The sequence below is a fragment of the Euphorbia lathyris genome, chromosome 2 (genome assembly GCF_963576675.1).
Source record: "Euphorbia lathyris chromosome 2, ddEupLath1.1, whole genome shotgun sequence".
In the NCBI taxonomy this organism is placed as follows: Eukaryota; Viridiplantae; Streptophyta; class Magnoliopsida; order Malpighiales; family Euphorbiaceae; genus Euphorbia; species Euphorbia lathyris.
The window spans coordinates 117,072,197-117,089,825 of NC_088911.1; the positions used below are offsets into that span (position 1 = coordinate 117,072,197).

Genomic DNA, 17,629 nt, shown 5'->3' on the forward strand with positions numbered 1-17,629 from the left:
ATCATGCATCTGAAAGGCATAAGGCTATAGAATAGGAGGTGAAAAAACGATTGGACGTTAGTTTCATAAGAGAAGGGGATTATTGAGAGTGGTTGGCGAATATGGTGATGGTGAAGAAGTCGAATAGCTTGTAAGGATGTGTGTTAAGACTTTACAGATTTGAACATTGCATTTCCCCAAGGACAAATACTTGCTACCCAAGTCTAATACTCGGTAAAATAGGAATTTATTCCTAACATACCGAACACACATATTATCTCTTTAATATCATCAAATTATAAAAAATCTTTCCTAAAATACCTACACAAAGTGGCTCGTTTACAATTTCACCATCATTTCACCAATGTTTACCAAATTTCATAGAGTTTTATATTGAGTTCGGAGAATTTCACCAATGTTTCATATAGTTTCACCAATACTTCACAAAATTTCACTAAGATCTCAACAAGTTTCACCAATATTTCATGGAATTTCACTAAGATCTCACCAACTTTCACCAGGTTTCGCCAAGTTTACTAAAGTTTCACTAAAGTTCCACTAAATTTTCACTTTGCAACTACAACAAAACATAGAAAAGGCAGAAAAACTGAAGAAAAAAATGCATAACCATGAAGGAAAAATGTCTAAAAAAGAGATGAAAGAACAAGAAATGCATAGATGAGAGAACAAAGTAAAAGAAAATGAAAAGATGAAAAAAGAAAGAAAAAATGAACAACAATAATGAAAAAGATTGATATTTTAGATATGAAAAGCGAGAAAAAAGTATTAGAAAGAACATGTTTCAAGCACATGATGTTATTTAAAAAATAATAATAATAAATCTAGCACGAATGAAATGATACTCCTAAGCAAAACAATTTTAGTAATTTTTTCTTCTAAAAAATAGCTTAATCCATCTGTAATTCATTCATACACTACTATTGAATGGATTGGATTGAAATCCAACTATAAAACACAAAATTCATTTTTCAACACCACTAATGTAACATACTATCTTGTTGAATTTGGAAAGCATGATATGGAACATGATGATTGAATAACATAATTGTGTTTCTATACGAAGATAAGACATAAGATAAGAATACAATGATTAAGAATGTGTTTTAAAAGATATAATCTCATTTATATTAAACAATCAAATTTCATTATGCAAACCAATCTTAAGATAGTATTTTAAATGAAGTTTTTCAATTTTAAAAATGAAAACATCTTTATCGGCGTTCAAACAATTTTCGGAGTTGTTAGACAATCCACTATTCAATGCCTTGTGATGCTTAAATGTTCACATCACACTGTACGCTTCAGATTGCGTAGAGCGTTTATGGTTTGATTGGATGGAGAGTTTTGAAGGGTTAGTAAAAGAAAAGTTTGGAAGGTTAGCAATAATCTTTATAAAATAGAATTAAGTTTGTGTTCACCCTTCTTAACCTTTTCTTAACTAACCCCAAAACTCCTCATCCAATCAAAACCTACTTCAAACACAAGGCAAGGCGGTCATAAATCTTTTGTTGAGAAATCTACAAATCTTCAATAGTATAGATTTCATCTTAGATGCACTACTCATTTTCTAGTAAAACGAGCTTACAATTTTATGAAAATTGGCTGGAAAAAAAAAATTACCTAAGAAAATTCACCTGAATGTAAAATTACACAGCCCCTGCACCAAATCAAAAACAGAAACAGGGAGTGAAAACAGATGATCGAAGTTTAGACATCATAAATGATGGGTTGTTCTCCTTCAAGTTCAGATATAACAATCAATGAGTCTGTCAATCCAAGAGTTAGGGGTTCTGACTTGGAAATCGGATTAATAACCTGCAAAAATAAAGAGTGGATGAGATGTTTGGAGCTAAGCTGTGTAGAATCAAATCCGGATGCAATACATTCTTACTCGCCTATACCTTTTTGTTATCTTTAATATAGCCTACAGCTACCTCTCGCCGCAAATATGCCCTTTCAGAGAGTTCATAAAATGATGGATTCTCCCCATCTTTCATGTAGAGGCTAATATCCTGTCATTGCAACACATGCAAGAAAATTCCAGTAAAATCAGTCTGGTTCATTAGAAAGGTTTTCGTAACTTTTTGTTATAGATTTAGAGCTAAATTAGAATCCAAAACTTTTCATAGAAGTTCGTCTTTTGCGCATTGGTATAGGCAAGAAATTACTGCTAAAAAGAAGACTTTACCTTAACATATATTTCATCACCCTCAGAGTCCAGGATGTCTTTCCACACTTCATTAAGTTCACTGTTTTCTGCCACTGCCATGAAAACATATATTAACTCTAAAATTAACAAGGTAACAATAGAAACTCTATCATTAGAGGTCAATAATTCAAGACCTTGAGCTGTAACAAGGCTCATTACTTCCTCCGTAGCTATATAATTCAGGGACGGCTTGATTCTGGTTATCTGAAGGAATTCCATGAGTACTTTTAGATATAAAAGTATAATAACAGTCACATCAAAGAAACTGATCAGGTATGTTGAAGAATATTTTACTTGTTTCCCTAATTTTGAGTCAACGATTTCTGCAACTAGATTTTGCACCTGAAAAGGAACTCACTTTTTCATTCTCATTTCATCCAGACAATGAAAAAGGAAATTGTCATTGCAAAAATTATTGAATTAGCAGATCTTGAGAGTTCATCTTAATATCTTATGAGAACCATATTTACCTTAACTCCGAGTTTATTGCAGATATTTTCAGCAAGAAGAAGAGAAAATACAGATCGCTTATCTGCCCTTGCTGGATCTGAAAATAGAATGATGATAAGTACAAGGTTTCATTTAATCTAATAAAACATCAAATGGTGTTACCTCCAATAAGCCAATCTCTATCTGATATTACAGCTATTGACAAAGGAATATTTTCACCCTTTTGGGAATTTTGAATATTGATAATAGTTTCTTTTAAGGTATCATAGTCCACTGGATTTCCGATCTACACCATTGAAAGAAAAAATATAAAGAATTAGAACGGAAGGTCTTCCAAGAAACAGAAAAATAAAGGAAATGACCTAAGAGGTCTATTCTGAATTCTCTTATAGGCTAACTTAAACAGTACCCTATGGGAAACCCTGATGTGTTTGAGTTGTCCTTGACCAGCATAATCACTTGCCCTTTTTCTGTCATCTAACGGCACATCTGATAAAATTTCCTGCATATATATGGACACAATGATAAATAAACTATGTAACCTTATATTTCATCCAGAAAGTCAAATCATGCAATACATGAAAACAAAGCTGGTCTACATCAAGAAATTTAATATGTTATTGTTGAAGTTGAGATATGTTAAATCAAACTAAAAAAGTATGTTCTATCATATGCAAGGATCTAGATGCCAATGAAACCCAAGGGAATTCTTAAAACAGAAACTGCACAACACTATGTTACACGGAACTTAAGTTTGAAGAGCTTCCACATTTCCATAACATTTCGCAACCGAAAAGCTGGAAACTTGTACTAAATGTTTCAGGTCACGTTTCCGTACTTTAAGAAAATTGGGAACTCCTTTCTAAGAATTTGAAAACTCATTTTCTATGATTTAATGCGTTTCCAAAAGCAGATCAACACTAATCACATGTTCAGTAAATCCCTAATATTTTCTAGATCATCTTCTATAGCTTTCAAAATGATTATGTGACTTGTATCCAATTCTTTGTATTATATATACATAAAAAGAATTAAAGCTGCATTCTGATAGTTTTAAAATTTATAGATATATACCCCTATATTTTTATTATTTACTTGTTCTTCCCACGTTTCTATTTCCTATATTTTTACAAATATGTTTCCCGGTTTCCGTGTCTGTTTCACTTTCAGTATTTGTTTCAACTTTCCATTTCCATGCAACATAGGCACAACATTGAATTGCCCTTAAAATATTCTTCAAGAAGACAATATTGAGACACTCGTATATCTCAATTAAAGCACAAAATAATCAAGCTATATGAAACATGACTTTTTACACCCTCTCTAATATACATAAGCCAAATGTTCTCCAATCAATTGAGAAGCAGTTATACATCAGACAGCAAAAAAAAAAGGAGATGTTTTCAATAACAAATTTGAGGAGCAAGTTTCAAATGAACTAAGAAATAGAAAGCCTTCAAATATTATAAAGCATACCAATTTACTTCCAGGCCCGAGATAATTGTCATACTCTTCAATCATTTCTACAACATCTGGGCGCCATCCAAGTAAGAGTATACATTCTTTTGGTCCTGGAGATACGTCTGAGGCCTGGATTGAAAAGCCAAACAATTATACAAGTTAGCATTTAATTCTAACTAGGTCATTTGAGCAATTCTTTCTCTGAAAAGATACCTTTGACCCTGATCTCTGAGGCCGTTTTACAATATTTCCAAGTCGTACTTTCCTCAATTTTATTGCATGATTTATTTCTTCGCTATCATTTTCATAATTCAGGTTTTGCAGAGAATACTTTTCTTCTTTGACAACGCTAGAATATGCAATATCTGGTCTGCTTCTCCCATGCACAGGTCCAATGAACAAAATCTAAACAAGGAAATTAAACTAGAGAGCATAAAATAAGACGAAGAGGAATTTAATCAACTAAACAACAATAGTATAGAAGCATTCTTTCAGCAATTTATACACAAGAAACCATATGTTTCTTCTAAAAAGGAGCACCTACTAATATCATAAGGACAGATGATAAACAACAGAAATAGCTTGACATGAATAACATTACTTCTAATTTGGATTGACTTTTATTCGTAGTGCTGAACATTTTGACACGAATACAATAACCTCACTTTTGGGAAGAACACAGTCGATAACCATATGATTTTAAGCCTGGTCAGACCAGACATCAGCTGTGCAAATGATTATATTGGTTAATTGCTCAGCAATAGCTCAAATATTTCTTGCTATTTATCAGAAATTGCATGTTATAAATTAAACCCCATTGTATTTCATATCATACTCCTATGATCTTAAATTAAGAGAAATAAGGATACATTAGCTTCGTGAAATCCATGGTATACACATACTTTGTCATTTTGCTGAAGAATTTCATCGTCGTTTGGGTGGAAATATATCTTGCCTTCCCGAAAAAGACCACAAACAACCACCTGAAAATGTATCAACAAGGGAAGAAGGATATGTATAAGAGTTACATGGAAGTTTTCTTCCAACATTTACTTTAGTACAGGACATTACCCCTTGGAACCCACATCTAAGTTGTCTATACTTAGTTCCTGCTAGATTCGGGAAACTACATAGATTGAATACATTTTCTGCAATCAGAAAAAATATTATTTTATTAGTCCGTCAATTATACATTATCATATTGGCTACAGAAAACAATCTCATTCTAGAATAAGAGTTAATTGATGAAGAAGGAGAATAACTGAAGACATTATTTAAAAATACAAAGAAATAATAAATAAACAGAGTTAACTACCAATACAGAACCTACAGATACAACCCCTCAGTGTGTTAATGCAGGAAGTGTTTTATTAGTCCGTCAGTAATACATTATCATGTTGGCTGCAGAAAACAATCTCATTCTGGAATAAGAGTTAATTGATGAAGAAGGAGAATAACTAAAGTCATTATTAAAAAATAGAAAGAAATAATAAAAAAAACAGAGCTAACTACCAATACAGATGCAATCTCTCAGTGTGTTAAGGCAGGAGTGTTTTACCAGGATAAAAAACTATATAAACTTACAAACAAGCATTATATTTTATACAACAGATGTAAAATGAGGTGGAGGTTCAGGTGTTGGTTTTGGTATGACGGCAGATCAAACTAAGTCAAAAAGTAGCAGTGTAAACAGCAAAACCTGTTGATGAGTAGCACTAGAATAAGCATAATAAAGTGTTGTGCAAAACAAATAATCCAAAAAGGAAAATTCATACAGTACTTCGATAATTAAGCAAATGTCTGTAGATTTTTATCAGCCCCTTTTGCCGAGAGCACTGAACAAATAATTTGGATGCAACATTTTCGACTGGCGCTATTTTCAGTGCCGATATTGACTTTAAGAGATCACACGTATTGGAGTTTGAGACCTGCATTTCAAGCCATGTAGGTTCGAATTTTACATCATGATAATAAACCTCATTAGATAGTCACACAAACAGCCATCAGTGGTTTATAATACCTCAACAATGGTGGGCACAGAGTCCATATTTGTTATAGGTTGAAGAGCTAGCACAGATAGAAAGGCATTGCTATCAACTTCATACCTAATCAAATTTAAGATTTAAAGCCAATATCCCTTTAGCCAAGATATAGATCAAATAGACAAACATATAGTCCATGACCTATATTACTATACAGAGCACATAAAGTATATTTTGATGATTCTTATGGATCAGAGACCATTGTAATAGGAGCAAGTCAAAGGAAAAACCAAAGACTGTCGATCAGACTGGATTTGACAATACAAATCAAGGACCAGTTTGCTAAAGCCTAAAAGTGTACAAAATTATATCAGCTTAAGCTTTTAGTTCAAACGGTTCCATGACATGGTATAACACGCTTCAAGCCTAGTGGGCATTCGCGTGCGGGGGTGTGTCAAATATTAATATGAATTGGGCCTCTAACTATCAGCTTAAGTTTTTAGTTCAAACGGTTCCATGACAATATGTATAAAAGTAAGCGACATAATAAAATTGATGAGCTACTGATCACTTGGTTACTCAGTTCATGAAGACAATGATCAAAGAAACATGTTGAAGGTGTCTAATATTTTGAAAAAGAAAATTGATATTTTTTTATCAATTACATACCTCTTCAAATAATAACTCTAAAAAATTTGGTGTAGGAGAGAAAAGTTCAATAAATTGGATGACACCACTCATTCAGAAAGACCCTTTTCATTAAAGGTAGTTAAGATGTCACACCTCACCAATACTATTTTTCTATATAATATGAGAATCAAATGCATAAATCATGATATCCCGAAACCAAGTATAGAGTCCATTAGTATCTCTATCAGATTCATAAAAGCAAGCAGTTTCCTGCCAAAATATGTTGGACCATATAGATACAATAAAGCAGAAAATATTATTCAAATAGTTTTTCCTTTACCGATCCCCCTTTGTTGTTGGCAATATAATTATAGCACGTGCCTTATTGGCTGCAGCTCTTTCAAATGACTTTGTCAGGTTAAGGCTGCAACTGAAGAAAGGAAGCATAGAATGTAAGAAGCGGACTCAAACCCAGAGTAAAAAATATTAAATTTCAAGTACAACTTTCACAGAATATAATGGTGATAGGTGATTATTGAAACAATATAAGCAATAAAATATTGACAGAGAATGATTACAAACAATAGAAAATCCTCAAATTGAGAAAAAACAAAATGATCAAATCCTATGAAGCACCGATACGGGTACGCATACGGGTGCGGGTACGCGTACGGGTACGGCAAACGGCATTTCTAAAAAATATGAGATACGGGTACGGCGGGGATACGGCAAATTTTAAATATAATTAATAATATATATATCATTTATAATGAAAATTCAAAAGATACATAAATATATAAATCACAAATCATATTCATAAAGTCATTATAAAAACACAAATAATACTCTCAAGTCATTATAAAACCACAAATAACATCTATAATATTAACTAATAAGTCATTAATTCATAAAAAAGCAAACATTTAGCATTAGGGTTCAATGACATGAGAGATTTTCAATTTAGTTTAGGGTTCAATTCAATCGCAATAACCCTGTATATACCAGTAATCTTGGATTATTTCATTTTAATCCTTCTATTTACTGAGTTTTTTTTTTAAAAACTCTTATACTTTCAAAGTTTTTTTTTAAAAAACCCCTAAAGTGTCCCTAAAGTATCCCCGAAGTATCCCCGGCGTGTCCCCGCATATCCCCTCATTTAAAAAAAGAAAGAAAAAAGGGGATACTTCCCAGGCGAATCCCGTACGTATCCCGGGGAATCCCCGCACCCGGGGTATCGGATACGCGTACGGTGACCTCCGGGAAGTATCGGTGCTTCATAGATCAAATCCCATTGAAGCAGTCAAACATTTCTTTTATGTCCAATAAATTATCATTCAGCTGATAGATATGAGCAAAACCTTACAAACATCAGTTTAGGTAGCAATAAATCTGAATTTTGGCAATACAGATTCAGTTATTTGAGTCCATTTTTTTTTTACTGAAAGTCGCAAAAAAAAGAGGCATGGAATTGATTACCAAGGAAATATAGAGCATGCAAATCAGCAAAGAACTATAAGAACCCTGACACTCATATCCAACCACTTGAATCTAGGAACTAATATTAAAATGACAGACCCAACTTAGGATGGAGGTGCGAAGTCCTCCTTCAAGTAAAAAGAAAGCATCTCCTAACAAGTGAAATTCAGCTAACCAAAAGGCAAAGCAATTCTACATACTATTGCAAAATTAGGCATAATCAAACCCAAGGACAGTTGACCAACGATGAAGAAGCTGCAAGTGAAGTCTAGGAAACAAAAGATAAGTCCAATTACACAGCAATTGATATTAATAATGCACATGCCTCTTAGTAAGAACATCAATATGGTAGAGATCTCTGGTAAGATTGTCGACCAGCTTGTCTATCTGCTTCCTTGGAAGATCAGACATAAGAAGAATTCTCTGCCTCCTATAAAGACAAGCACAAGATCATTAACCAAACAGAACACGAGTCCTGAAAAATAACAGAAAACTTCTGCTGGCAGCATGAGAACCAATTACCTAGCTGTAGCAGTACCTAAGCGGACAGCAAACTCGTGATATTTATTCAGCTGCTTTAGAATGAAGTTCAGTTTACTGTTTACTCCACAAATAATGATATGATCTGCCTCAAGAACTTGCATTTGTGCACCTTCCCTAAGCCTTTGCATGTTATTCTGTCCAAGTAATAACCTTAAGGATGTCATTTGTATAAAGTAAGTTTCAGTAAGCATTTAGGGTTCCTGCATTTTACCCTGAACTGCTCTGTCATTGTACTCAATAGCCTAGAGTAGAACAGGATTCCCCATATAGCAAGAACAAAGCCAATAACACGTTCAACGCGTGTTCTTTGCTGCAGTTCCACATGCAATATGTTTCTTTAGCCACAACAACCATAAATTAGCAATTATGAAACTGGGAGCAAAATTTCAAGTCGACAACATTCATAAGACACGTCGCACCTTTAGATGAGTAGATGATGAACACAAACAAGCCCAAGCTTCCCAGAAGCAGTCCTCCAGTGATTGTGTACTACCTCTGACATTTCAGTTAACTTATACATAGGTTAGCAACAAGAAAAAGAATAATTGCAGCGAATCTGATAAAGAGAACAGCCAAGAAACTGTTTGTAGAGATGAAGAATCAGAAACAATGCCGGTAAGAGGATTTTATTAGCAGAGAATATCTACATGGAACAGTTTCAAGTTTGTAGTATGATAATTTTTATGCACATGATCTAAGGCCTATCTTATTATGTTTGTGAACATAAAAACCAAACTAAAGCTAGAGACATCCTTTTATCATCCTCTTCAAAAAACGCATCGCTAATATAGGATGACAGCATCTATTGACAGAAAGATAAAAATTATATTTTATGCATTTACCTTAACCTTAGTAATTGATCATGTTAATGGAGCAAATAAGAAATAAAAAAGAAGAAAGTTTTAAAAGTACTGCGAAAACAAGCCGTTTATGCGAGTCATCATCAGTGCAAGATTTTTCCTGTATAACCTATTATCTTATATCAGGATCAAAGATAAGCTGCCTCTCTACAGAATCTTTATAATCCTACAAGTTTAACATTTTAATGGACATCTCCATTATAATATTGCTATAAATTGCTCACTTGATTGAGGAAATCTGCTATGTAAATCCTACAGAACAAAAGCCATAATGGTATAGAAAGTAAACTGTGATTTGCGGAAGGTTAAACAAGAGAAATTAGTAACAAAAACATGACTGCTACATCATGCATCCCACACAAATAGTAATGCAAAACGGCATGGCATTTCCCCTAAGTAGTTAAACTACTGCTACATCACTGTATTTTGCAGTAAGGATACTTTACCTGAACTTGAAAAAAAGCAAACCACCAATGATGACAAACGAGAAGCAAGCCCCAAGGAGCACTATGAAGAACCTATAAAGTATTTGTAGTCAATCAATCATTTAAAAACAGGAAATTTCATGCATGTATTCATTAAAATAAATAAATAAATGAATAATAATCAGTATAATGATGTTATACATCTTATTACTGATTATTACTATGAAAATAGAAGTAAATATCAAGAATTCAACTCAAACATCTCATAAACCAACAAATAAAAAATGCAAACTCATGGATCAGAAAGAAGAAATGCATTACACTTACGTCGCCACATTCCTTTCAAGTTGGATGTTGAACAAATAAAGTAAGCGGGCAAAACTCCATCTAAGATCGTGAAATGAAGGGAAGGATACATCCAACCCAAGAGCTTTTGGTTTACTCATGGTATTAGATATGCAAGCAAAAGGTGAGCTTGAAGATCCAAAAGCCAAAACCAAAGATGGCAATGAGTCTTGAACCATTTTTATCAACGTAGTCACAAAATTTAACTGCATTAATCTGAATGTGCAATATGATGAAATAGATCCAATTGTGGGTTTAACTTCATAATCCTGTACAGAAAGTGAATGTATAAAGATATTTACATAACAACTGAAGTACATCATTCAAAACAGATTTAGTATCTGCGAGTTAAATATATGACTATGAATTCTTATTGCTTTTCTTCAAAGCATGCCAGAGTTACACTAAGGGGAAAAAATGAACGAAATATATCTAAATGAACCATTAGAAAAATGAACACAATATGACCAGTTTTGAGAGTTTCTCCAAAAAGCAAGATGATGGAAAATAGCCAAATCCTATGAAGCACCGATACTTCCCGGAGGTCACCGTACGCGTATCCGATACTCCGGGTGCGGGGATTCGCCGGGATACGTATGGGATTCGCCTGGGAAGTATCCCCTTTTTTCTTTCTTTTTTTAAATGAGGGGATACGCGGGGACACGCCGGGGATACTTCGGGTACACGTCGGGGATACTTGGGGGCTACTTTAGGGACACTTTAGGGGTTTTTTAAAAAAAAACTTTGAAAGTATAAGAGTTTTTTAAAAAAAAAACTCAGTAAATAGAAGGATTAAAATGAAATAATCCAAGATTACTGGTATATACAGGGTTATTGTGATTGAATTGAACCCTAAACTAAATTGAAAATCTCTCATGTCGATTGAACCCTAATGCTAAATGTTTGCTTTTTTATGAATTAATGACTTATTAGTTAATATTATAGATGTTATTTGTGGTTTTATAATGACTTGAGAGTATTATTTGTGTTTTTATAATGACTTTATGAATATGATTTGTGATTTATATATTTATGTATCTTTTGAATTTTCATTATAAATGATATATATATTATTAATTATATATAAAATTTGCCGTATCCCCGCCGTACCCGTATCTCATATTTTTTAGAAATGCCGTTTGCCGTACCCGTACGCGTACCCGTATCGGTGCTTCATAGGCCAAATCATTTTCAATAGTATGTTTTGAAATCCTTCTGGAAAAGGACACATGCCTTAAATCCCACTTGGTAAAAGAATATTGTGCAAACTATGAAACCTGAAGAAACAGCCAGTGAAGTTTTTTCCATATCAGGTTCTCTCTCTCAATTCTCACCTGGGAACTACTATTGTGCCTCATTTTCAAGAGCTTGTAATTTGAACCATCTGAGATGTTCATGAATTCCATACAATTCAACTTGTTCCACAACCTCTGAGAATTTCCTTGGCATTTCCCTAGAAAAATATCATTAGAAATTAGTAAAAAGCTTTTTGTAAGCTACAGTAAAGCACCAATACACACTCAAAGATAAGAAAAAGAAAAGGTTGAATAGCATATCAAATGTCTAGGATGCATGATAAAATGAAAAAGAAACAAACATGACAATTGCTCGGTTGGATAACCATTTGCAAACTTTGAATCAGGACCTAGTTGCCCCTAGGGATCAAATGCATATGCTCATTTCCCTGACAGAGGCAAATTAAGAGAAATAGGCACCACATCTCAGCATCAGATTTGCAGCCTCAGACAGCCTTTCAAATGTATCCACAACCACAGAGGAATACTAATCTTGCCAAATGGGGTGATCAAAGAAACATGTAAAAGATTAGGTACAACATGGTCATGATTGTCCTAGTATGTGTTGAATCCCAAAATGAGGCTGCATCACAAGGGCAATTTTTTTGTAAGAAGAAGTTTAGGCGAGGGAAGGCTTTCCTAGTCCTATGCCTGGACAAACCACACCTCGAAAAGCATTTATAGTGAAACTCATAGCTCGTCTTCAAGAGGGCTAAATTTAACAAACTGGCAGATAGGATCCCAAACCTGACAACTATAGGTATCAATCTCTTGTCACGTAACCCAACCCTCAATCTTCATTGGCACATAAGAAGGGATAGTCAAAGAAACAAGTAAAAGATTAGGCACCAGGCACCATATGGCCATGGTTGTCCTGGTATGTGTTGAATCTCATATCAAGGCTACATCACAAGGGCCATTTTTTGTAAGAAAAAGTTTAGGCAAGGGAAGGCGCTCCTAGTCCAAAGCCAGGAAAAACACACCTTGATAAGGATTTCTAGTGAAACTTATAGCTCGTCCCCAACACCAACTTCTACATTGCTTTTTTTTTAATGTGAAAATTTATCAAAAGCTGCACCAAACTGCCAATTTCAACATATCAATTGACAGAATATCATTAAGTTTAGCTGGCTTTTACTAAATGTGTCCTCTCTAGAACTGTTTCTTCATCTTGACACAGAATCTCCAACTTAGTAGCATATTCTCAAGGCTCAAGCATTATAAAACTTCCATCATCCAATGGACGCCCTTCCTTTTTAGGAGTATTGAGGCATTGACCCCTCATTTTAAATATAAATAAAATAAAACAGACTGCTTTTGACTCACCACCACAGTGCATTCTGAAGTTTCGTCCGTGCATAGTTGAGGACTCAATCCACCAAACATGGAACGGTGTTGATTTCCTGTTGAACTAGAACGTCAGCATGGGAATTAATAGCTTTAGTAATTATAGCACCTAACTGTTTAGAAAAGAAAAATCAAGAAAAAAATTGAACATGCATTACTTTTCTTCTATTATAGTCACATTTTGCATGTAAACACATAATAAATTATTTTATTTCCAATCTTAATCTTGAACTGACAAACCTCTAGCTTCAAGGATTTTTTTCAATATCCAAAACCAGAATGAACTTATATGAATACTTAAGTTCATCATTTCTGATAAATTCAACCAATTCTTGCAGGAGAAGACATTCTTTTTCTTAGGAAAGGTTATGCTTGAATGTAAGAATAAGAACACTCAATTAATGATAGCTCATAAAGAACTTCAGGGATGATAGTTCGAATTCAAAGCAGGGATATTCATTACAACAGAAAGCGGACCCCTTTAAGCAACTTTTAATTCCACGAAAGGAACCCCGTTTATGCGACTTTTAATTCCACCAAGTACTATATACCTCTTCAACAAACAGAACGGCTTCAAGAAAATCGCCATTGCTTAAATAGAAACAGCTTCCTTTCAGGACTAGTATCCAATCAAAAATTACATAATGAGAATTATGCATAGCTTAACTAGCTAAAAAAGAAACCTTAAAAAAAAAGCAGTTTAATCAGTACAGGCTAATAATTGGTCAAGGATTTCAGTCTTAGCTCCAAATCTAGACTGTGTTTAGTTAGGAATGTCGTCACTATCAAAAAAGAATAAATACAATAAATACATGCAGCTCCATAGATGAGAAACAATGCGAGCATCAAAGATGAGAAGCAATAGAGATATAGAAGTGATTACCTCTTTCTGCAATGAGAGATATGGTTTAGTCTGGGGAATCGAGCAGGTAGAGAAATCCAAGGATGAGAGGTTTGCAACTGACAGAGAAGCATGTCGCTCTTCCTTGTTCTCTGAGTGAATCAATCTCTATTATGTGTTTGAAGAAAGTACCCAAAGAGAAATGGTAGATAGACACTGAGTGAAAAAGAACAAAATAAAAAGGCGCCTTGATGAATCTGTTTGGTGAATGAGTTTCTTTTTTGATTTTTTTGGGGAAAAAGAAGACAAGCTTTTTATTTGATTCAGAAGATTAACAGAACACAACCATCGGTTGTTGATTTTGGGACCACACCACAGCACTGCAAAAAGGCAGTAGTTATTCTTACTGTTACTCGTACAAGGAAACTCTTTGATCTTGTTTCATTATTTATATTTCTTTTATTGTTGTTAGATCATGGATCGCTCGCCTCATCAGGTTAATAAATACATAAATACCACTTATCTCTCGGTTAAATGCACAATTGGTCATTTTTCAAAATCGTCATTCAATTTCAATTTGTCTATAAAATCACTTAACTTTAAGTTATATCTCAATTAGGTCACTTTGGCAAAAACATCAGAATGATGACACGGTTGACACGTCAGTGAGTTGTTTTATGCTGACGTGTCATCTATGTCATCATTCTAATGCTTTTTAACCACTGAAATTGACGGAGTGATCTAATTGAAACAAAACTCAAAATTGAGTGATTTTATTGAAACAAATTGAAGTTGAGTGACCATTTTGAGACAACCATATAAGTTCAGTGACCAATCGTAAGTTTAATCCCTTATCTCCCAATTCCTTCATTTTTGGCTTAATACGCCATTTTCCCTCTCAACCTGTACAAAAAAAAGGTTTATTAGCCTCTGAACTTTCAAAGTGTTTGATAATCGATTGAATTTTCATAAAATATTCAGTTAATAATTTGAACTTGCATAAAATGTAATCAATTAATCACTCGGTTGCAGAAAAGAAAGCTGCATACGGAAGATGTGTTGTATGCGCTTTAAAATATTATTACATAATTTACAGAATAAATTAAAAATAAAGTTCTTAGTTGCTTAACTATAAAACTTGTCTTATCTAATATTAGAACCGCATATCACGACCATGGTCGTTTTACTTTTTTTTAAGACGCGTGCAACACATCTTCCACATAAAGCTTATATTTTTGCAACCGAGTGATTAATTGATTACATTTTTCGTAAGTTTAGAGGCTAACTGAACATTTTATACAAGTTGAGGGGGTTATTATGACACTTTGAAAGTTTAGGGGGCAATCAATCTTTTTGGACAAATTCAGGAGACAACTGGTCCTTCGTTTTTCTTTTTTCAATTTTTTATTGGGTGGTTACATAATTGTCTCAAAATGGCTACTCAATTTCAATTTGTCTCATAAAAATAAATGACATGTGGCTTCCAGATGATGAGTACGTGGATATCATATATCGTTTCGATCAAATATTTAAGTTGACTCATGCTAATGTGTCATCCATATCATCGTTCTGATCCATTTGAATCGTTAAAATTGGCGGAGTGACCTATTTAAAATGGATCAGAGATTGCATTGGTTTCCAGTTCAACCTTGGTTCACGTTGGTTTGTTGCACGTTCAAAAAACCAGTTACACTCTAGAACGGTAATCTGACCAGTTTTCAATTGAACCGACCAGTTCGGTCCGAATTTTATAACATGGTTAATTATTTCATCCTAAAATTGTCCTCATTATTTGGATTTTCAAATAAATGAACTCTTAAACATTCATTTCCAAAATTTACAAAATCTCTATTTTCTTAAAAAAAAAAAAAAAAAAAAACTCTCATCTCATCGCACCTTCTCATTGTTTGTGTTTTTTCTCGTGTATATTACCCTTCCTCTCGAAAAAGTTTAGATCCGTCACTACGTACAAATAATGCAGTCTATCAAGGATAAAATAAATTTCTCTAATTGAAGAAAATAAAAAAAATAAGGATAAATAGTAAATTTATTCAAAACATTTTAGGAGAAATATAAATTTGACTCTAACGTATGAAATGGTACAAATTTAGTCCAATATTTCCCAGCAAAATCAATTTTATCCATATGTTACCGAAAATTTGAAAAGTATGGTTTCACTGTTATTTAATTGTTACATCAAATCTTTCAAATATCAATTATGTCTAAGATATTTATTGTGTTATTAAGACAGTATAAAAAAACATATTAAAATGCTAAAAACTAAATTACAATATTTTTGGTTTCAAAAAAAAATTACAATATTTTTTTTGTCAAACTGTCTAAAAAATTATTATGCTACTAATATAGTTACAAATAACAAAAAAAAAAAAAAAACAGTCAAATAACTATCAAGCCAGTTTTTCAATTTTCTAGTATTACAGTAAAACCTCTGTATAGTAATACACTTGGGACCGAGCTATTTGTATAACAATTGGGAGGTTATTACTAAATAGAGTTTGGTATAATAAAATTTCTCAACACATAAAATTTTAAATTTTTAACAATAACAAGAACTCTCTAATTATTATTATTCAGAAAATATTTACGTAAAGTTATTTGACACATTGATTTAGTTTTTATATTTGCTACTATAGATAATTGGAAGAGTTTTATGGAAAAAATATAAACATCAATGGGAATACTAAATATTTATAATTTCAAGTTGTAGTTGTGTTTCCAACTCATAGATAATTTCAATAGTTTTTTTTAATATTTTATAATTTAGTTTGAATTCTAATTAATATATATATACATAAAAATATATAATTATTACTATATAGAGACATAGTTTCTAAAGGTGGGACTTGAAAAATGTATAACAAATAACGTTTGTGAGGTTATTCCTATTTATACTTGGCCCAAGTTGGGACCGAATTTTTTTATAATAAAATAGAGGTTATTCCTATATAGAGTATTCCTATATAGAGGTTTTACTGTAGATAAAATTAAAACTGATATTACTTGTTCCAATAAAAAAAAATATTTCACCACTTTAATCACTAATAAAAATATTTCTGCTATGGCATCCACACATTATAGTTCTGAACCATTTATTTCCAATCTGCTACTAGTGAGTGTCTAATTTTCGACGGAGCAATTAGGCCTTTGAAAAAACCATTGCAATCTAGACTACATTATTTTCAACCTATTATTTAATTTTCTTACTTCAAATTCTATTTTAAATTTCGAAAATATATATTTTTTACGTATTATATTTTTTTTGTTATAATATTTACATACCAGTTTTATTCTTTTTATAATTTAACAAAATATATCAAAAATTAATATTTCATGTTTTATTCTTATTTTCATCTACCTTGGTAAAGAACAAAAGTTCATTGAATTTTATTTCAAATTTTAAAGTTCAAAGACTATGAATAATAAGATTAGATTGAGTGGTTAAAATTTTCAAGTCGCTTAAACCAGTGATATTAAGTTCGAATCCTAATGTTTGAGGTCATCAACGGTCAAATTGGCAATACACCTAAAAGTTCTTGATTTTACAAATTAATGAGAACCTCAATCCTTAAAAAAAAAAAAAAAAAAAAAAAAAAAAAAAAAAAACCAAACAACTATCTGCAAATCAACGAAACTACAAAAGTTATTTCTGAAATTATGCCTTAATTAATCAAACATATTCTTTTTCAAATTGATAGGCTTAGATAATTGTAATTTTCCATGAATTGGTATTTCTACACCTTTCTT

At 32.7% G+C, this 17,629-nt stretch overlaps 1 protein-coding gene across 1 annotated transcript; it reads right to left on the reverse strand.

The window, feature by feature from the left end:
• Positions 1 to 1,499: 1,499 nt before the first annotated feature.
• LOC136219635 (putative ion channel POLLUX-like 2) lies at positions 1,500 to 14,288 on the reverse strand. Its single transcript, XM_066007111.1, has 24 exons — positions 13,907 to 14,288; positions 13,003 to 13,079; positions 11,716 to 11,834; positions 10,364 to 10,650; positions 10,058 to 10,129; positions 9,171 to 9,246; positions 8,963 to 9,061; positions 8,731 to 8,885; positions 8,534 to 8,638; positions 7,073 to 7,162; positions 6,141 to 6,225; positions 5,901 to 6,048; positions 5,192 to 5,268; positions 5,023 to 5,103; positions 4,334 to 4,525; positions 4,136 to 4,249; positions 3,069 to 3,161; positions 2,822 to 2,945; positions 2,680 to 2,756; positions 2,504 to 2,551; positions 2,344 to 2,413; positions 2,189 to 2,262; positions 1,902 to 2,012; positions 1,500 to 1,815 (listed from the first exon to the last, which is right to left on the reverse strand). Exons 1-24 carry the CDS (start codon positions 13,996 to 13,998, stop codon positions 1,708 to 1,710), a joined length of 2,574 nt encoding a protein of 857 aa, XP_065863183.1. The 5' UTR covers positions 13,999 to 14,288; the 3' UTR covers positions 1,500 to 1,707.
• Between the last annotated feature and the right edge of the window lie 3,341 nt (positions 14,289 to 17,629).